Raw genomic sequence first — 22,841 nt, 5'->3', positions numbered from 1 at the left:
GTAGTTTTTATTGTTCTCATCTATATCTGATAACATTCTATTTTATTTTTTTGGATTAGTTTTTGTGTCTTTGTATGTTCGTGTTTAATTTGATGCAGTACTTAAAAAATAATATTTTTCCATATTGTTTGAAGGATGTGGTTTTGTCAAATACTCAAACAAAGATATGGCTCTAGCATCAATTAATACACTTGATGGACTCAACATAATGAGAGTATGGAAAAAAAATATTTTTCTCATTTCAATAACTCTTACGAATGCATTCGAGTTAATCTTGTACTTTATGCATAGGGTTGTGAGCAACCACTAATTGTCCAATTTGTCAACCCTAAAAGGCCTCACCAAGGAGATTCCAGGTCTGTCCTTGCTAATTTGACAATCCTTAATCATAAAAGTTCATTCCAAGGCAGATTATAATTAATTAAACCAAGCATTGAAGCATGGACTTTCTAAATTTGACCAATAAATTGACTTGTGGTATTTGATGTGAATATGAAATTTGACCAATGCTTCGGTAAATACCAATTAATTTGACAAATTTGACAAATAAATTTGACCAATTAATTAAACCAATCATTAAACCAAGCATTGAACCTGGGCAGAAGTATTCTTTTTAATTGACAATTTCAATTTGAATGCTTTGGTAAGTTTGCTTTCAGTAGTCTAATTAGTCCACATTTTAAGTAGGAACTATTCAAATGGAAGTGTCTAAAACAAGGTTTGTTTGTTGTATAAGTTCACAAAAGAAATTTTTCCATGTTCCTTATGTCTTACACCTCAAGTTCATTTTTCCTTGACACTTGTTTACTTTTTGTTCCTCGACGTGTTGGGAAGGAATTTTTCATTGATTTTGTACTTGGAATTATATTATATAAGGAACTTAGACTTAAGAATATTCTTGACACGTGTGTATAGAATATGAGTCAGTTGTTGTATGCTGATGCAATATATAAGTTTGTTTTTCCTATGTGGTTTTTAGATTTGCCATAATTCAAATGAATAAGAGATTTTTAAAATTATGCTTGGTTTGCTTCAAGGGTCAGGCCTTTCGATGCCCATTGGTCCTAGATTAGATGCATCAGGCTCAAGGTATCCTCCTCCAACAAGCTCAATTAATAAATATTTTTTGGAATTTTAAAAAATTATTTGAAATAATTTTTGGCACTTTTAATTGTGGAAATATGATATATTTTATGGCAGTTTTTAACCGTCAAAATATGATATATTTTGTAGTGATTTTTAACCGTCGAGCTATGATATATTTTGTGACGGTTTTCAACCATCAAAATATGATATATTTTATAATAGTTTTCAACTGTCAAAATATGTTAAATATTATCAAATTAGAATACATTTTGTAATAGTTTTTAACCTCTATTATTTTTTCTTTTCTAACAACAATAATAGCGGTTAAAATACTTTTATCACAAACCGTTTTTTATATGTATAATTATGACGATTATTTTAACCGTTGAAAATTTTATTTGTGATGGTTTTTAACTACTAAAATTTGTATTCATGAATATCAATCTTTTTTGTAGTGAATATCTCTAATCAAATAAATTAAAATAATTTTTATCTTTTACATGTTAAATTAATATTATTATTAATTAGAATTTAATATGTAAGTATTAATAATTTAAATTATAAGATTATTATATATTTGTATAATTCAAATAATATAATACACAAAAATGAATTTTAAAATGAATTTTTTATTTTAATTTCTATTTAAAGAAAATGAGTTTTCTATCTAGGCAATTCTATTTTGTCTCTGGTTTGCTAAAATTGGTGAGTCAAACATAATGAAATTGAGCGGAGAAGGTTAAAAATTTCAACCATCCGCCAAATTTGATTGGTAGGCTGGCCAATCAAACTAGATATGTTTTATCATCTTTAATTAATTTCAATTATATTACAAAACTAAAATTCATTAATTCGTAATTTTTTTTCTCAAATAATTAAAATTAAATCTCGAACTTTTTAACTAATTATGTTAATTTTTTATTTATTTAAAATTATTATTCTCAAATATGAATTTTATTTTATTTTCTTATTATTTTTCTCACCTTTTCCCATAAATGTTAAAATTCAGTGGAGTCAAATATCAAGCTTCCAACACCAAGATGAAAAATATTAATTGAAAATTATATTGCTATGATAAATGCATTCAAAATCAATGAAAAATCCGGTTCATTTAGAAAAATAATCTTACAATGAGTCCATTTAGAGATTTTTTTTAAAATAAAAATATTAAACAAGAAAAAATATGCTAATTTGGAAGGAGATTACATGAAAAAAAAATGAAAAAGTTAAAGAATATGACACTTACAAATGATTTGGTGCACAACACAACTACTTGATTCTTATAACATATCTTATGCCTGTTGTTCTTTGTAGTGGAAGACACGTGTATGCCACTTGCCTCCGATCTTCTCCTTCCATATTTTTTCACAATAAAAAACCAAAAAGTAATGCAAAATTTAACAATAAAGAGCACCACAATCTGATTTACACAATCTTTTGCCAATAACTCAAACCACTTTAAAATATAATTGGAATGGTAAAGTACTGCACCGTTTTGTGTGTGCTTGTAAAATTAAAATAACTACACATTTTTACAGACCTCATTATAAATCATGTATGTGACACCAGAATAAATTACCAAGACATTCATTAAGAGTTGAAAAAATATCTATTAATTTTTTGAATCATTCTATAAAACTTTGATTCTTATGCTACGCTGCTACGACCTTAATTATAATATTTTTTTTTTTCACTGGTAAAGACGTGTGTGCAGGATGTACCAGTTTTGGGGAAACAAAACTGAATATGCTATCGACATCAAGTCAATAAAATAAAGAAGTTTGGTTTTGTATTCGAAGTTATCATCAATATATTTATAATATTTTAAGAAAACAAGTTCAACTTGAGCGACAAATGAGACAATACATCATATTAAATATTTGAGAGGGATATAATAAATTTAATAAATTATGATATTATATTAGAAATTGTATTCAAATATAATCCACCGTCGATTTGTAATATAAGAGTTTTATATTAGATTTTTTCAACACACATTCTCGTTTTGATATGTACATTTTACTTGTGAATAGTCTAATAATAACTCTATAATTAATTTTATAATTCTAACTTTATTCTTTATAATATAATTATTTGTTAAATTTTTAAAAATTAACGATTATTTTTACAAGTTTTTATAAAATTATTTATTTTTTTTTCTTTTATTCATCAACAGTTATTTTATTATATTTTATCCATACATTTCACTTCATTTTTGATAAATATAATTTTATTTTTATTTATTAACTTAATAATATTACAATATCATCAACTACTAATATAATATCATGCATATTTAAAAAAATGTGTACACACAGGCACGATAGCATTGTATTTACGTTAGTTAATAATAAAATAAATTCAATCAACTTTTTTTAAGATGAATTACTATTCCATATCAAAAGTGACTTATGATAACAAAATTATCTTCAATTTGACCTTATTTACTAGTACTTGGATCTCCAACGTAATCTTCTTTTATTTATTAATTGAAAACTAAGTTAAATAAACCAATTAACAAAATTCTTTCATATTTTTTAATGGGTTTTTTCACAAAATGATTTCCTGAAAAAGAAAATACCAATAAAATTTAATTCACACAGAAAAATTTATCATCTCATTTGCAAAACTCCTTCCATATATATTATCTATATATTTTTCTTTTCATTTTTACCCCATCTCAACCTACTTATATTCACGCTTTGCACTATTTTTATTGTTAAAAAAAGGTCACAACTAACGTCCACATTCAATGGCGAGCTTCTTTACGTGTGAGGATGACCTAGTTTTCCAAATTTCTTTTATATATACAAATTAATATATAAATAAAAATACTTCATAAATATTAATATTCTCAAATTATGTATATTTTTGAACAACATAAATAAAATCTTAAAATGTTTCCTAAAGATTGCCCTGTTGTAAAGTGCTAGTGTCCAATATTACATTTTTACAAGCACCGATGTATGATGCTATTTCAAAGTTGACAGATGAGTTTTTCTGAAGGAGGAAAATCTCAAATAAAGACAGAGTTATTCTCATAGGCACTTTGTCTCTTTTATCATAACAAAATCATATAAATTAACAACAAAAAAAAAACAGAAAAAATAGGTTGCAAACGCCTAATAATACAAACACATGCATTCTCTGTTCTGTTGTTGATTTTTTGTTACCTAATGTAAATTGTAATGTAATGTTATGTCCAAAACTCAGCGCGTTTAGGTCCGTTGATTGGACCTGCTGGGATAGCAAATCATTCTACACCATTCAAACTGCTTTTCCTTTTCCCATTTCCACTTTCTCGTGAACCCATTTCATATGCTCAACGATTCCTCACCAAATGTTCGCATAATATAATATTTTGTATTTACCCGAACTGTAATAAGAAATATACATAGGATAGATATATTGCTAGAAAATATTATTTAAAAATAAATAAAATGAAATAATAGATACTAGTTATTTAAGTTTTGTAGGAAATTCGAAAATTTTCATGTAAACTATAATGATTTGTTAGGCCGTAGACTAATGGCGTGTTTAACATGGCAATGAGATTCTGGAAATCTGAACATGATTTCTGTTAAAGCCGAAATAATCAATTCCCAAATCTAAAAAAAATTTCTGAAAACTCACAAACCATACCCTTCCATTATATATTATTATATTTGAAAAATGACAAACGAAACAAAAGGAGAAAAAAAAAGTGGGTCACTTTAGCAACAAAACCTTCACATCCCATCCCGTCATCAATGGTGTTCCTCTTGCTCGGTGGAGCTTTACGCAATCCCATTACACTCTCTTTCTTTCCATTTTCTTCTATTCTCCATTATTATTATTATATGTCTTTTCTTTTTTTTTTCATTGCATTCTCTAATCACTACCCATTCATCACCGGTTTTCTCTGTCACTGTCTCCCAGTACTCTTTGAACCACCGCAACTAAAATAACAACCCCATGTTCTCAACTCCACTTTTCTTCTCGCTAAATCGTCCAAGTTTCGATTTTTCTCGCCTTTTCAGAAAAATATCAGCGCCCCAGAAAATATAATACAAATATTTGAAGAAATCATTTTCTGGGTTAATCTGGTAACTTTTTTCATCTCATGGGTAACATAGGAAGCAGCGGCTCCAACAGCCGTCGGAGACACGGCGGTGGCGGCAGCGGGAGGCGGATTCACCCGCCGCCTCCTCATCCGCCGGTGATTCCTCCGCCGGAAGTAACGGCGAACCGATTCGTGTACCCTCCCGCCGCTACGCCGTATCACAACTACCCCGGGTACTACCCGCCGCCGACCACCATGCCGGCGCCGTTGCCGGCTCCTTACGACCACCACCATCGTCCGTCGGTGGACCCGATGTGGGGGAGGTACCCGGCTGCGCCGGCGCCGACGCCGTATGTGGAGCACCAGAAGGCTGTTACTATAAAAAACGATGTCAACATCAAGAAGGAGACGCTTAGGATTGAGCCAGACGAAGAGAACCCTGGCCGTTTCCTCGTGACGTTTACGTTTGATGCCACTGTTTCGGGGAGGTACCGCCGTTTTTCCTTTTATTTAATGCTTGTGTTGTAATGACGTGATTGTGTTTGTGTGGTTATTTAATTGGCGTGTGGTGTCGTGTGAATGGTGATTATGTGTCAGATGCAAGGTTTTAAGGTGGTTGTTGTTGTGATCCTGTGCTCGCTTTTTTTATGATGGGGGGTGTTGATAAAGCTTGTTGCTGTATTCTGGGTTTAATTGCTTTGCTCAATTTGCTTAATTGGATTCTGATAAGTAAAGGGGCAAAACATGCTCTACTCTAACTAGCTTATAACGGTGTCACAGGGGTGCATGACTTAAGGGAGTGCAAAGCTGCAGATAAATAATATTGTGCAGATGAGAAGTATAGTTATAAGCAGATTTATATGCGAACTAAGTTGATAGTTTATAGTTTACTTTACCAGTGGCAGAATAGCTATAATTATTGCGCTGTGTCTGTTTTTTGAATAACTGATAAGCATCTCTGTGATATGGTTAAATTTCCTTTACAATCTGGGGAGCCTGATTGAAAGAAAAGTCAATTGCTGCTAAAGATTTCAAGCTTGTCAGATTATGTTCGTTTATCATTTGATAATCAACATGATATTTCCCCCGTTTGGTATGTTCTGGATGTTGATCTGGTCACACACCAAGTTTGCATTATTTGGGAATGCCTATGGAGATTTTCAAGTTCCTTTTTTTATCCTATTCCTTTTTTAGAGGGGTGTAGAAATGACTTATTCTATTTTATGTGGGGTGATGTTACATTTTAGCAATCCAAAGTGAAGTTTCTCTGTACACATTAATGGTAAATGAAGTAGTTAGCTCAGTACACATCAGTCAGTTTGAAAGCTGATGTTATTTGTTCCTTGTAGATTATTTTTAGTTTCCTGATGCGCTTGTGCTAAAAGTTGTTATTACTTTCATGTCACCATTTCTGGAGTGGCCTTTAATTTTCAGCTTAACTGTAGTTTTATTCACAATAACTGATTGCTAATAATGGAAGGGGAGCATATTAGAGAAGAAAGTGGTAACTCTAATAGTTTCACCGTTTGAGGTTTTCTGTTGGTTATATGTGGAATGAAAGGACACTTTGAGGTTGCTATTTCAATTAATTTGTTGGATGTTGTGGTGCATTTTTTATTTTGTTTTGTGGGGGATTGATTAAGTTCATAGTGAAATGACATTGAATTTTGTAGAATTAAATGTTCAGTTATTTCTGTATCATCAGTAGTCATTCTCCTTGTGTGCATGACCCTCTCATATAGGAAAGTCAAGGTCTTTTTTAAGTAGAATTAATCTATTTTATCTACTCTGATTTAGATATCTAACCTTATATTTTGGGAAGTAGAATATAGAAACTGGAGTCTGGTGCTATTTTCGTCTATTTCACGGTCAAAGTTGGAATCAATTTACAAAAAACGGCAAGATATATGGATATTGTACCTACTTTTCTATTACCTATGTTCTGAATGGTTGGTTCAATGCATGCTTTACTTGTGCAATTTCAATTTTCCAAAGCTGCATAACAAAATTAAATTTTTAGCACTTTTGAAGGCAATAAATTACTCAGTATTGTAAGTTCTTGTTGCTTCCCCATTTTATATATAATTTTTGTAAGCAATACCAATACATGAAAGGTGATTGATTGACTCGGTGTCTGCAAGGCATTAGGAGTGTTGTTTTAAATGTCATTAAAATAGTCTTTGAAATACTTGTGTGATGCTAAACGGTGTAATATAGTGAGAATGTTAAAAGAATAACTGGTTTTTGGACTTTGGAACTCTTAGCAGCAAACAGCTTAAGGTTTTGTATATCTAACATGGTAATCTTTTACTTTTACTGAAATGTTATGCTTAAGTAGCTTATTCATATGATTAAAATTGTGTGCGTGTTGGTTAAAGACTATGAATGTGAATATTTGTGGGACAGTTCTTTTATTTGCTTGATCTAAATGCTTTGTTTCCTTTTTACCTCCATAACAGCATCACAATACTTTTCTTTGCGAAAGAAGGGGAAGGTTGCATCCTAACCCCAATGAAGGAAAATGTTCTTCCACCCGTTATTGTAAATTTCCAGCAAGGTCTTGGCCAGAGGTTTAAACAACCAGCTGGAACTGGTATTGATTTTTCGATATTTGAGGAGACCGAGTTATTGAATGTGGGGGACGACGATATCTATCCTGTTGCAATTAAAGCAGATGCATCCTCTGGTGACCCTGATGAATCAAAATCAAACGAAACTCCATCATCTGGTAACACAAACTCTCAGATAACTCAAGCAGTGTTTGAGAAGGAGAAAGGAGAGTTTCAGGTGAAGGTTGTTAAGCAGATTTTATGGGTAAATGAAATGAGGTATGAACTGCAGGAGATATATGGTATTGGTAATTCAGTGGAAAGTGACTTGGATGGGAATGACCCAGGAAAAGAGTGTGTTATATGTTTGTCAGAACCTCGTGACACAACAGTCCTTCCGTGTCGCCACATGGTATTTGTCATTTTCCCTTTTTTCTTAAAATTTATGTTTAATTGGTTCACTGAATGATTCTCTGATGGTAGCCATTAACACCGTGAGTATTAATGTACCAGAAAGTCATTAATTATATATGCTTCTGGCTTTCATTGATGAGAAGATTCTTTCATTGATGTGTCACTGATAAGTTATCATCACTCTTAGCTAACTGATTATTATTTTTCTGGATTTTAAGTGTTGATTGGTTTTGGATTTATTTCCTTGTAGTGTATGTGTAGCGGATGTGCAAAGGTTTTGAGGTTCCAAACAAATAGATGTCCAATCTGCAGACAACCAGTTGAGAGGCTTTTGGAGATCAAAGTGGGGCCTGAAACTGAGGAATGAAAAGATACAATGTTAGTGACAAAAGCTTCCTGTACAGTCCAAATGTTATAGTTAATACTTTTAACTTATTTTATCAGGGTTTTCTAATAATCCCAAAAATATAGAAATTGGAATTTATGCATGACATTATGTTTGACATGTACAACAGGCTGGCATTGAACCTGACTTGTATTATTGCATAAGACAATGCCTCCACCATGCTTGTTTGGTTTTACTCCTAATTCTTAAGTGGTTTTTTCTTCTGAACTTAATTGGATCCTCCTCCTCTCTTTCGATTACATCATTCTTGTTTTGGTCAAAATTGCTCTTGAGGTTAACAATAACTCAGCAACTCGATACCCTAGATTTATCAATTAGTGTCAATCTGAACTTTGTACACGTAAAAAAAGTTCTAAGGATAAGGGTATGTGTGATGTGATGAGATGAAGCAGTTTGAGTTGCTGTGTTTTGAATACTGCTTTTGTGCAATTGGACCATTTGGCCAGTAGTTGAAGAATGGTGGTTCATTTCGGTTTTCACAAGGACACGAGGAAATTTAGGTTTATGTTGCGTTGTCTATGTATCTGGCCATGTTTTCAGGTTGGCACATTATTGGTATTTGACTTTCTCAACCACATTATTGGCCGAAGGTTTTATGAGCCACTTTTTATCAATACCTTTGTTAGTAAAATAATTATTGAATAGCTTTTATTATCAAACCCACCATTCTCCTCAATTACTTTTATGCAAAGTGTTGGATAACGTCTCTGGTCACCAATTTTTTAATGTCTCTAAGGATTTATGAGGGTAAGTCCGCACATGTTTCCTTAACAATTGGTTAAGGACTCCTTAAATTACTTAAACTACTTTGCATGCGTTGCATCACCCAACATTAACCATATGCGCATCACTTGTCAGATGAATAGTTTTAAATGTTTCTGTAACTTTTTCTTACTGATCTTGTTTAATTAGAAAATGATACTCCTATGTAATATTTTCTTTATAAAAATATATTAAACCAAATCTGCAGGAGAATAAACTTTATATTGCCACGTTAGCGATAAAAAGCCAAACAGAAACACAGAATTACAAATTACGAGGATGTTTACAACCTCTGATCCTTTAAACTTATAAACGGGAAAACCAAGCAGCACACACTTTATTTACAGAGGAGAATGGTAAAGTATGGTAATTTATAAAGCATTTTGCAACTTTAAACACAAAACAGATACAATTTCTCACGCTACAATCACTGTACATATGGCATTTGAGGCTCTTGATGCAATTTTAGTTTATTCCTCGATCGTTGTCCGACTGTCTTTTTCAAAAAAATAAAATAAAAAATACGCAGTATAGAATTCACTCTAAGACTGTATAATCTACATTCTGCTAATGGGATCACTGTCAAGATCAAATAGTAATTGCTTAACTATGGTTCAATAATACTCGTGTCAAACAGTCACTTCATTTAATTAAAAAATTAAAACAAATGTTGACTCGTAAAATTCTGTGAATAAAATTCATAATAAAATCCAGTATCCAGTGCACAGTCCTAAATTTAAAGAGATTTAACTATGGATATCAACTGCCAAATCCAAGAGTACATCACCCCAAAAGCACAGTATATGGAGATCAACATGAGTGGTGCAAATGCAAATTTATCACCCAAAATTAAAGGGTGTAAAATTTGGCCCCATATCTCCACAACTACAAGACCTATCAGATAAATCCTCTCACTCCACCCAATGACAAAACCTTTCTTCACAGTTTCACCCAAACTATCTTCAGATCCAAATTCATCAGCCTTTTTCTTTGAATTAGTAATTGGCGCTCTCGCTGTTTCAGCCCCAACATAAAATTGTGCTGAAAAGCCTGACCACATCAAAATGGAGTGTAGAAGCAGCAACAAAACTTTGATCGGATACTCTTGTGCCTCGAATAGTAGCGGGAAATTTGAATAGCAAGATACTGCACGTACAATTAATGTGTGAAATTTCAAAGCAAAAATACGAAAAGAGCAGTACTGAAAAACGTGATGCAACTTGGCATCTAAAAGCATTCAGTCATTACAATTTTGGCAAACATATATTGCCACGTTAAAGAAGGAACAAGACAGTATTACTGTTTATATAGATTTGCTTTGATCTTTTATTCTGCTTGGTTCATGTTGTGCAAGGGTGGAATAGTTGCATGATTATACTTAATCTTAGATGTAGTTGGGTCACGAAAATATAAATGTCAGAAGTATAAACAACTAGAATCTGACAAATCTATACATGCTTAGGGCACAGATAATAATAGATGGAGCATTATTGACAGAAACATATGCCAATAGAATAGAAAACGACAATATTTGCAAGATTATTAGCAGCTGTCCAACTATTGTGAAAAAAATTAGTGAAGTATTGTCTTTAAGGGGGCACAAGCATCACTTATGCTTTCCACTAGTTATATAAATCGTACATGTGATACACACAATGCGCACACTTTTCATAAATTTTATTTCATTGTACTTATATCTCATTTCCAATTTCTCCTATTATCTAAACAAAGGAAAGAAAAATATAAAAGCATTGGATGCAGGTGAACAAACAAATGAGCATTAAAAGCATACCTATTGACAGCAAAAAGTAATGCCTTGCATCCTCCGGAGTTTGAGGTGCAACAATGGCAAGTGGAATTACAAAATGGAGAGATGCCTTCTCATGCACATGCCATCCAAAAAGAAAACCACAGGTATAAGCATAGGCTATCCACCTACTAATCATCTGTGGCTGTGGATTCTTCCAAGCCTTGAAAAGGCAAGGAGATAAGGCAAGAAGAACCATTACAAAGGTCACATATGGTTTGATCTGCATATTAATAAATAGAAAAAATGAATGCTTTGACGAAATTTTTGAATAATAAAGCAGTATAATGTTGTATCATATCATAGTCGTAAATTTCAAATGACCAATTACCAGGCTAAGTTGCAGATTCAATTGAACAACAGAGCCTGCGAAATTGAATTAGCCAGACTAGAAGGAGACAAATGTAAAGCTAATAGTATGCATTATCTCATCAATTATAAATTTTCACAAATATCATTTCCTGATGGCAAACAGGTGCTGATTTTAGGTTATCAACTTGTGGTTGCCAATTTTCCATTAGAACAATGTATTCAGATTCTATATTTTTATTCTTAGATAATGGATAAGAACCAAGCAGTGAATCTATAATATATTTTCAACAAGATTCTTAGAAAGTGAATTTAGGCCTAACTTAACCGTGAACATATCAAGCATGAGAATAAATAATTGAGTCGGATGACATGATATCCCAACATACTTCTTCAGGATAGGCTCTGGCACCATCTTAGAAAGTGGATTTAGATCTAATCAACCCTACAAAACTGGTTTACAAAATGAGGTTTGCAATCACTCATTATGATATGGTTAGTCGATGTGAGATATTCAACAAAGATTCAAAGTGAATTTCTAATCTATCAGTGATTAGGTCACACTGCATGATTACAGGTTTCAAGAAATGATAAGACACTATCATCCCTCTCTTTGTACTAATGAAATGCTTACAGCAATAAAAACTCACAAAAGTCTTACCTGAGGTAGTACAGAAAATGGTGAGGAATCCCCTACTAGACCAGCCGTGAATGAAGCTGCTGGCATCTGGATATTGAACCCAAGTTTTCTTAATATGAAAGCAAGCCCTTTATCTGACATAATATAGAATACCCAAAAATTTGGGGCCCAGTATGCATGGCAAAGCCCCCTGCCAAATGGAAACAATCGTCGAATGACTTGTTCTATCTACAATTTATAATTTGAACAAACAATAAGTACATCAAAATGCAAAGGGTGCAAATGAAATATCTTCACTTTTACACGGGAAAATGAAGTAATACAGGAATTTAACAGAAGGCAACTAAACATGTTCCCACTCTCTTCGGCATGCAAAGTTGGACATTCGTAATTGGTAACATTATTTTATTCATGTAGTAGTCGCATAATTGGTAGCATGAAAAGATTATAAAAATGAAAAAAAAAAAATGCTCTTTATACAACCTGATCAAAACTCAGAACATGAGTTAGAAGGTATGCAGCACACCACAACCTAAATATATATAAAAAAAAAAAACTATCCTTTAAATATAATTTTCATGGCTATACCAAGCACCCAATTTTTGCTCCATTTAATAAGTGCAAAGCAAAAAAATATCAATTTATCATTACATATTTCTGAAAAATTAACAAACACATAAAATTCCTAAACTTGTTGAACAAATAGTAATCAATTTCAAATTAGTTAAACACAATTATTTATCAGAAGCAAGGGGAAAACAGAATGACATATGGTCAAGATAATGACAATATATGAGTTCAATATTTTAAAATTATATTTACCTGTCCAAGGTAGAAAAATGGTCCGAAAGCAGATGCAAACACTGCTGTAACCACTCCTCCCATAATCAAAAGTCGACTGAAGCCTCTTATCATTCCACCCCAAACATAGTGTCTCAACAAATAAATAAAATAGACTGGTGCTGCCACTGCAAATAAATGTTTAAAGCACAAGAGAACAGCAAAGATACACCCACCTAACAAATCCCTTCCTTCCTCCAAATATGAAAGTGAGATCAACAGAATCCCAATGAGAAATCCATTGTACTGAAAATGCACATGGTCCACTATAAAAAGCACTGGTGACCAAATAATCAATGACCAGATCAACTTCTGCTTTTTTGAATCCAGATTTCGAGTAAGTCTGTAAACCCCATAAAGAAGAGACAAATCAGAAAGTATTGCAGTAACTCTTTGGAAATAAACCACCGTGTTTGAGCTATAATTCAGGCCCTCTTGAAGATGCACAATTTGGGGATCAATGAGTTGAGCAAAAATAGATAGAAAGCGTTCAAAATAGGCAAAGAATGGTGGATAATCAAGAGTCCATGGACTTGTCTCATCAAAGTACCACTGGGAAAGAGGGAGGGAGTGGGTCACAGCCAGCCAGTTGCGATGCACCTCAAAATCTGTACTACGGTAGGATGGGAAAAGTAGAACTTTAATGCAGGTAGCTACAAGAAAGAACCACCAGAGAGTTGTTTTGGGGCTATGAGAATGATGAACTTCTTTGAAGCTTAGTTTCTCTTTTCCCATGCCAGAAGTTGGGAGTGCTAAATGGTAAGAGGAATATAGACGTTGTATTTAATGCAGAAACCGAACAGTGCTGTTTTTGACTACTCAGATAGAACTTGCTCGGTTTTCAACCCAACACGGAGACTGCTAATGGAAATTGCGCCCTTTAGAACTTCCTGCATGAAAGTAAGCATGGTCACTGAGAAAACTTATGGGAGTACCGTTGATTGCCAATATGATTGAAAGATGAACAAAGAGTATTTGCACAAATCTGTTAGGAAGCTTTACTCAACTTTGTCATGGACATATCTATTAGTAACAGGTACAGACTGATTATTAGATTTTGTAGCATATATAGAAGGTAAAACAATTGAAGTAGACATGGAAACAAATATACAATCCATGCCAAGTGTTTATTCTTTCAGAAAATAAGGACTATTATTAGAGAGAAGAAAAGCAAAGAATTGGTAGGAAGGATAACAAATCCTCCATACCAGAAAAACTAATTTAGAAACAGAAATAACAACAAAACTCAAGACTCTCTAGTAACAAGGCCGATGAATACTTATAGTTCTCTGCATATTGGAGATGAAGATGCCTCCATAAAAATTCATGAGCACACATGAATTTTTATAGAGGCAAAAATAAAATAATCCTGTCCAACAAATAGATCAAAAGGGCAAATAGGTTTCCTAGGAAATCTCAAACCATATTCACCAAAGAAGTGTAAAACTTCCGGTCAATGATTTTAGCTTCCTTATCCTTAACAAAATCATAAAATAAAGTTAATAGAAAAATTCAAAAGGTGGTACAACCCGCCCAAAGTTTCACCAAGACAAATAAACAAATAATTCCATACATAGGTAACTGAATGGAAATGTAAAAGCAAACAGACCATTATTTCTAAAAACTAGGTCTATGAATAAGACATACCAGTGGAAGATGTGGCATCAAACATTCGGACTCCAACTCTTTCAAAAGATTTTTAAGTTTTCTACCTATTGCTACTCAATATAACAACCAAGAAGTAGTGCTGATCCTTAAATCACATGAACTTTGGCTAATTTTCTTCTACTATATACCTACATTTATTGTAAAACTACAATTTTTCAACCTCCACTTGACTTTCTCTGGGATTCAAAAAAAATTCCCACCCCCCAATCGAGCACTTTCTGAAAATTCCTATATTACAGAAAAAGATGCTTAATTCACATATCCTAACAACACTACACCTTTCTAGGATTTTTATAGAGGTATCTTCATCTCCAATATGCAAGGTTGGACTTTTGAAGAAAATTGTGGAAGGAGTTGTGTACTAATGTTAGCAAACAGAACCGAAGTTGGTTCACTAATGTATCAAGTTATTAACTTCTCCTTTGACTTATACTTAGTAACAATCAAATTCAAGTGCCAGAAAAAAAAATCAAATAGTCTATGACGAAAACTCTAAACAAACTTAAATATATGTCAGCTCTATACATGAAAAGCAACGCCCTCCTAAACCAGCATGCTTTGTGTATATGGTGCCATGTATGTCTGCTTTCGCTTTCTGGTAAGTGGGAAATGAATAGTTAAGTACCCCGACACTTTATTAATTTCCATTTATTTCATTTAAGCTTCCTGACAGGACAGCTTCAATAATATAAATTCATTTAAAAAAGAATAAATATGTGAAAAATAAATTCTTAGGTCAAGTCTGGTGTTTGGTACATCAAATCAATAAAAATAGGAGGAAGAAATGTAGAAAAACAATGGTTGAAAATCCCCTCCACACCCCAAGTCCTTGGCTTTAATCTCATCACTGTGGCTCTTGGTAGTTACAGAGTGTGTTACTGATTGTTAGGCCTCTTGGCAGTCAAGAAATCCCTATATTTATCTTTATTACCTACATGTGGTATCATAACCTTCTTGATATCCATCCTGTGTTTGATAAATTTTAAATTATTCATAGAAGCCAGTAACATTAACCGACCATGTTACATCCCGCAAACCTTTTTACATAAATATCAAAGCAAGAAAAGTAATTTACTCTCACCTATCCACTCAATTGAAATCTCTACGCTAGCTGTAGAATCTCAAATTCACGCTATGAATGTTCATTCACCATTACCTATTGCCAATTTTCCAAGTGACAACAAATACTAATTCTATTCAATATGTCCCTAGGTTCTCCCACCCAAAACTAAATACCAACTTAGAATTACTAACATATGTATCTTCTATGATTATCCTTCCAATGTTGTTAAAATCGCGCGTAGATCGCACGATTTGATAGTGGAGGTGGAAAAGAAGAAATAGAAAATAAGGAACGCAGCTGGCACTTATATAATTTTGAAAAAAGAGAATAAGACTTACAGTGGCGGGATGCTGCGGCGGCAGTGACAAGATCCGGGGGAACGGCGGCGGAAGCGTCGGCGGCGGTAAGCAGCGACTCGGCAGTGGCACTGAAGAAGAAGAAGGAGGAGGGTCGTTGGTGTGTATCAGAATAGAGTGGCCATACATGTACACCAGTACGTGTACATACACTTAGCTGGCAAGTTTATGTGACTTGGCGTAGATGTATTGGCAAAATGAAATTGATGTGTTACGAAACAATCTAACACGTGGCAAATGGTAGGAAAGTAATTAGATTAGGGTTTGAATGTTGAAAGGTAACAGCGAACACAGAGAACGTGCAGAGGGAGAATGGAGAGAGGTTGAAAAGGAACAACTATGGTATTGGTTCTTTAGTGTTAATCTTTGTGTTTGCGATCAAATACTGGATATTGGTGATATTCAGGATTCTTGGATCATTCTAGATTCTTCAATTTTGCTGTGTCCATCATGGTTTTAAATCTTTGTGTTTTTAAAGGGGCCTTTAAATCACCTTGTGTTGATAATGCATTTGTTAAAGCTTCAGTTGTCTATTGTCAATTTTGAATCCTTTAATTTTTAAGTTGATTAGTCATCATTATCATCAATGTTTTTTCTTTGTCGTAATTAAATATTTTCATTTTATGATCATGTGAAACATTATTGCAGGATATGAGGATCGGCAGTGATCCTTTTCAAAATGTAATGCCAAGTGGAAATAGAAATGGTATTCTTGAAGGGCTTAAAGTGCTCCTTTAGCATGTTTGTTCCTCTCGTGTGGTAGGCGGAGGAATCTCATCCATAATTTTCTGATGAGTTTTAAAAATTTAATCTATTTCTATTTTAGATTTAAATAATTGTATTAGATTTTTATCTAAATACATTATTTTATTAAAACTAGTTCGAAAAAATTTAAATTTAAATATTTGGATCAAGATTTAAATCTAAATCCAAATATTTAGATCAAGTTTAAAATCTACGGTTTATTTTTTATAAAATAAATTTAAATTGATTTTTTTTAACTTATTTATGTTTTATAAAATAAATTTAATTTTGAATTTTCTAAAACTTGTGTCCTTGGGATTAATACGATCGAATTTAGCAAAATTTTGGTCAAGGTCAACTCGGTCAAATTTCAGCATAGGATTGACTCAGCGAAATTTCGGTTGTGGGCAATTCGGCCGAATTTCGGTCAAGGGCGACTTGGTCAAATTTGGCCAAATTTTGAGTAAGATTGACTTGGCCAAATTCAAATGAATTTCAGTCGGGTTGACTCAGTCGAATATGTCCAAATGTCAATTAGGATCGATTCGGCCAAATTTGGTCGCATACAAACGAATTTTGGACGGGGATGACGTGATTGAATACGACCAAATTTGAGTCAGGGCCGACTCGACAAAATTTTTGTTAAGATTGACTTGATTGGTTTCAGCCGAATTTCGGCAAGGCCGACTTAGCCTAATTTGAGCTAGAGTTGACTCAACGAAATTTCTGTCATGGCCAATCGAAACCGACTAGGCTAAATAAGGCCAAATTTAGGCCATCTTGACTAAATATTACCAAATTGGACCAAGGCCGACTCGGCCAAATTTTTATCGTGGTCGACTTGCCTAAATTCAACCGAATTTCGATCAGAGCCGACTAGACTGAATACAACCAAATTTTGGTCGCGACTAACTCGGCCAAATACATCTAAATTTCATTTGGGTCAATTCAACACAATGTAGTCAAATTTGGGTCAAGATTGACTTGGCCAAATACGACAAGGATAATTCCTCACTCCTACGTATCTCTATTCATAATAGAGAATCAGTGTTACATAGTTCTTTTAAAAACCTTAAGTGAAAATATGCTAGCGAGAGTTGGGCTTGAACAAAAGAGAGGGTGAATGTGAACTGGGCTTGAATGAATAAGTGTTTGATATTTTTTAATTTTAAAAATTTTATATATTTTAGAATTTTGAATAGAATGAAAAGTACAAAGTATTAGGACGATATAGACAATTACACAAGTACTCAAAATTTTATTATGAGGATGTTAAAGGACAGACAATCATACAAACATTCCAAAAGCGTATCGTTAAAAATATTTTAATAAAATAGTTGGATACCAAACGATGTCGACCATACAAATATCAAAAAACATTTATCAAGGATATATATGACAAACGGTCATACAAACATTCCAAGAATGTATTGTTAAAAATATTTGGATAAAATAATTAGATACCAAACAATGAAATCGACCATACAAGTATCCAAAATTATTTTAAAATTGTGAAGTTAAATTTTACTTTTATTTATTTTGTTAATACAATAAATTGAGTCATGTTAAAGTAATTGTACTTGAAATGAAAAGGACCAAAATCGGTGTCGTGATTAAATCCAAAAATAATAGGAAAAAAAATCCTTGAATCGTGCTTCTAAAAGAGCTATTCGTGAATCAATCCTGACATACCAATACTTCATCAAGAAAATACACACATTTAAAATCATGCTATATAGATAATAATTTAGTATGGATCATTAATTAATATAACATTATCTTTTCTTTTGAAGGATTTAATAAATCACACTAAGTCACACAAAAAATCAAAGAGACATCAAAAAATAAAAAATGAAAATAAAAAAATAAAAAAATAAAATTCATAATATAATTTTCCTGTTATATAAAGGAAAGTGGGACCCACCCATGCACCATTCTTATTATATTTGACAGAAAAAGGTCATGCGGCTAATTGGCCTAAAAAAGGCACCCTGCCAAACAATCAAGTCCTATTTGAATCATTATGTTTTTATTTTTTTTTAGAAAGAAGGTATATGCCAAACTACCACAATATCATTCAAAACGAATCATCACACAATTAAATAAATCAAAACTTAATGCACCATTAAACTAAATTGTAGTATCATGCAAACAGGCCTAAAACCAAAACTGGCTTAACTTGGCCGTAAAGAAAACTCACAATCGAATACAAGTATGTAATATAAAATAGCAAAAGAGTGAATTCTTTAGGTCTAAATATTTCATGCACTTAACCTTTACCTTTAAATCCAATTAGGCCAAAATCAACTCTCATTGCAATAGAAATGTTATACAAAATGGATCTACCAATACTAAATTCCAAATGAATCAAACAAACCTATATCACCACCAACAGGAAAACACGACTATAGACACCCAATCTCCTATATCTATCCAAACAAAAAGGCATGAGTGTAGCATCAAAGAGTAATTGTACGTACCCCCATCAAATGCAACTAGCACTTAAACAGTGAATATAATCGAGAACCCGGTATGCACCACATGCAAAAAAAAAAAAAAAAAACACTCGAAAACGCAAGAACACAACCATCCATGAATTCGAAACAAACACAGAAAATTAATACTCGAACAATCACAACATCAAATAAACCCCTTAGCAAATAACCCAATAATTTCAGGCCTGGCACAACAATGTGGTGGCATCAGGGTTCATAACATCACATCTCCATTCAAATTTCAATCCTAAATCAAAAACCCCAACCATCACAGCGGTGAATCCAAATAAGGAGGAATGAAACAGAAATAAGAGAAAGAGAAATAAGATGGTTACTCTGAATAGAAATCCTTTCCTCCAATTATCCACTCGCGCAATGGCTGAAACAGAGGGTACCAGCTTCGTAGAGCGTTGGTGGGGGAAGCCAGTGGACTCGACTGTTGCGCGACGGTCCTCGTTGATGTCGCTGGCAACGGAGGTTCACCGGGAATGGCTAAGGCCGGATGTGCAGCGGCTCACGCTGTCGGACCAGTTCGGTGAGGAATGGCGGTGGATGCTAGAGGCTGTGAACGACAGCGAAGCTTGCCGGAGATAGAAAAGTGTGGCGGCTCAAGAGCAAATCGAAACCCCAATTCGAAGAGAGTTTGACACGGCAGAATCAGAAATTGGGAAGTGGTTCAGTGTTAGTTGCGGAGAGGATGAAGCGGTATCGATGGGAAATTCGAAGGTTGGGGAAAAATCGTGTCTGTGGAGTTGGGGCCGTGAAAAAGGTGAGTGAAGTAAATTTGAAACCGTGAGTGTGTGCGCTGTGAGCGTGAGTGGTTGTGAGTTTGAGTGGTGTGCGTTGTGAGCGTGAATTTAGCGAGTGTGTGCGTCAGTGAAGGGAGTGTGAATTGGTGCGTGAGGTGAGTGAATCATTGAATAGTGAGTGGTGTTGGAGGGGTGGGTGGGTGGATGTTAGAAAAGTGAGTGATGGGTTTGTTTTTAGAAAAGCAATAGGGTGGTATGAATTGAAAAAATAGGGTGTGTTGTATAAAAAAAATGGGTTTCTATGATTTTAACTTAACTAATTAATTAATTTTAAAAATCTTCTTTTTACAAACTTTATTTCAACCATTTTTGTTTATACATTATTACTTTTTTTCTATTTTTAAAATTTTTAAAAATATATTTTATTTACACGGACGACCAAGGTTGACTCGACTAAGTTTGGTCAAATACGGTCGAATTTCGTACATGGCCGATTCCGTCGAATATGGTCAAATTCAGTCGTGTCGACTCAGTCGAATATGACCAAATTTGAGCTAGTCTATCTTGACCTTCAGCCTAGCCTAACTAAAAGTTTCGATTGAAAATTTGGATTGGATTTTTTTGATTACCATATTTGAAAATCTGGATTTAGAGATTGGATATGCAATCCATAAAATATATAAAATGTAAATCAAATTGAAATCTAGATCGAATAAAATGAATTTTAAATGGATTGGATTTTTAATAAAATGGATCTGGAATGAATTGGATTGGAGCAAAAGTGGACCAGATCAAGAAAATTAGATTTTTTGCTCACCCCTATCTTTCGGATTTGAGGCTCAAAACCCATGTCCAACATTCTGTCAACCTCATCGAGCTCAAGTTGTGAAACATGCTTAAAGTCAATTTTCTTCATTTCAAGTATATCTTTGAGCGGATTGGGTGTGAAAACAACAATGTCAGTTCCCCGATCTAACTCCTTTAGTTGAAGGGCTTTAATACAGTGTTTGCATCACAAATGTAGTGTAGAGAGTGGTTTGCGAGTGATAGTTATAAGAGGGTGTTCATCGATTTGCAAGATAATGTCCTCATCCCATCTTGCTAACAAGAGGAGATTTGTGGGTGATAACTAGCTTTCTACAATAGTGTCTCTCTCATGTGTGAGTGAAAAATTAGTTATAGAACTAATTTTCATGTATGTGTGAGTGAGGGAATCAGTTATAGAAACGATTATCATATGTGAGTGTGTGATTGTGTCAGGGTCTTGAATGATGAGGTTCAGAACCTCTAATGGTGGAAGGTTTTTGGAGATGTTAACTTCTAGGAGACAAGTGGATGGTGGTATGCAAATATTACGAGGTTCTAGTAGCAGATGAGAAATCGATAATAGAACCGATTCTCATGTTTGTCTATTGTTTGTTTAATTGTTGATTTTATTATGTGTATTTAAGAATAACAAAAATACTCATATCCGCAGGTATCCACAAATAAAATCTATGACAAATAATTGATACCCGCGGGTAGCAAGTACATGGTATTTTGATACTCGTTTATAAACGGATCATGTACAAATATTATACTATGTGTACATGTGAGTATTCATTATTCACAAAAAAAATTAAAATTATATATTATTAATTTATATTTTGGAGATGTACCTGCATGTATTATATTATTTGTAGCCATCCTTGTGTGTTGACACCTCATTTCTTTCATTGCAAATTGATTCTACATTTATTTAGAAGGAATCAATTGTTTATAGCAATGGACTGCACCGATAAATCATTCATAGGCCTTAATAAAATTTTATGTTTAAATGTAAATAAAGTTTACAAATGGGTGTTAAGCTCTTTAAATTATTATAGAAAGCAATTTGAAATGTTAATATATTATGCTTGAATATATATATATATATATATATATATATATATATATATATATATATATATTCTCATATGAAGTTTTCTTTTTATCTAAATATATCAAATACATTGTATTCTTTATTTATTACGGTTATTAATTTTTTTTTCAAAACTATTCAAGACCATCTTTCTTAAAAAAATAATTTAAACTAATCCAAAAAATTGTTTTATATTACTTTTAATAATAAGGGTACTTTTAAAAAAATGTTTCAAACCCAATGTGATTCCTCCACTATTATAGAATGAATTATTTCCTTAAGTGCGTTATTCTTTTATCATCCCACCCTCTGAATCATGTGGAAGCCTCTACCAAAAATGAGATGATTTGATTGGACCACAGTATTTGAGACCAACCTTTAAACTAAGTCCAAACTAGTGAAATAAGATGAATTGTCAATTTATCAAGGCATTAAGCATAAATCAAATCACAAACTATTGAATGAAAGCATAAATAAATATTCAAGAAGTAGATGTATAAAGAATTAAAATTAATTACATCCAACCTCAACATGAGAGAGTTCAACTACTTACAGAATATAGCAATGCAATCCCAACAACATCTAGACAGGATTTACAATAAAAGCCTCTCCCTCGAGCCTCCAACTATATTTCTTCTCTACTACTACATATTTAATCTTTCACTCAATGCATAGAACCAAGATATGAGGTCTTCATTTATAGAAATTTTCACCGACTCTTAGCTCTAACTTATAGCGCTCAACCATAGAGGTTTCCTTCTACAAAGGTTTTCTTCTTTCTTTGTTGCATTAAGTGCTCAACTTTATTTTCTTGTTGCTTAAGTTGTGCACTGCCTTTGATTAACCACCTTTAGTGCTCAACACTATTTTCTTATGGCTCAGTTGCAAAAGTCGCATTCTAAATCTTTCATAACCGCCTTACTAGCGCTCAACGCTATGTTCTTGTGGCTCAATTGCAAAATTCACATTTTAGATCTTTCCTTGGCCACCTTATTAGTGCTCAACGATGGA

At 33.2% G+C, this 22,841-nt stretch overlaps 2 protein-coding genes across 4 annotated transcripts; one reads left to right on the top strand and one right to left on the bottom strand.

Annotated features, from left to right (window-relative positions):
* Positions 1–4,795: 4,795 nt before the first annotated feature.
* On the top strand, positions 4,796–8,709 carry LOC114191033 (probable E3 ubiquitin-protein ligase LOG2). Its single transcript, XM_028080177.1, has 3 exons — positions 4,796–5,616; positions 7,588–8,089; positions 8,342–8,709. The coding sequence occupies exons 1-3, from the start codon at positions 5,189–5,191 to the stop codon at positions 8,456–8,458; spliced, it is 1,047 nt and encodes a 348-aa protein (XP_027935978.1). The 5' UTR covers positions 4,796–5,188; the 3' UTR covers positions 8,459–8,709.
* Positions 8,710–9,883: 1,174 nt separating this feature from the next.
* On the bottom strand, positions 9,884–20,117 carry LOC114191096 (probable dolichyl pyrophosphate Glc1Man9GlcNAc2 alpha-1,3-glucosyltransferase). Of its 3 annotated transcripts, XM_028080264.1 has the most exons (6): positions 19,517–20,117; positions 15,925–16,013; positions 12,838–13,745; positions 12,037–12,243; positions 11,052–11,289; positions 9,884–10,405 (listed from the first exon to the last, which is right to left on the bottom strand). In XM_028080264.1, exons 3-6 carry the CDS (start codon positions 13,588–13,590, stop codon positions 9,996–9,998), a joined length of 1,608 nt encoding a protein of 535 aa, XP_027936065.1. In that variant the 5' UTR covers positions 13,591–13,745; positions 15,925–16,013; positions 19,517–20,117; the 3' UTR covers positions 9,884–9,995. The 3 variants fall into 3 exon arrangements, with proteins under 3 accessions (XP_027936065.1, XP_027936067.1, XP_027936066.1); XM_028080266.1 differs by lacking the exon at positions 15,925–16,013; XM_028080265.1 differs by lacking the exon at positions 19,517–20,117 and having other exon boundaries at positions 15,925–16,737.
* Positions 20,118–22,841: the final 2,724 nt, after the last annotated feature.

The sequence above is a fragment of the Vigna unguiculata genome, chromosome 7 (assembly GCF_004118075.2).
Source record: "Vigna unguiculata cultivar IT97K-499-35 chromosome 7, ASM411807v1, whole genome shotgun sequence".
Lineage (NCBI taxonomy): Eukaryota > Viridiplantae > Streptophyta > Magnoliopsida > Fabales > Fabaceae > Vigna > Vigna unguiculata.
Note: the sequence above shows the minus strand (reverse complement) of the source record. Positions and strands in the feature narration are given on the sequence as shown.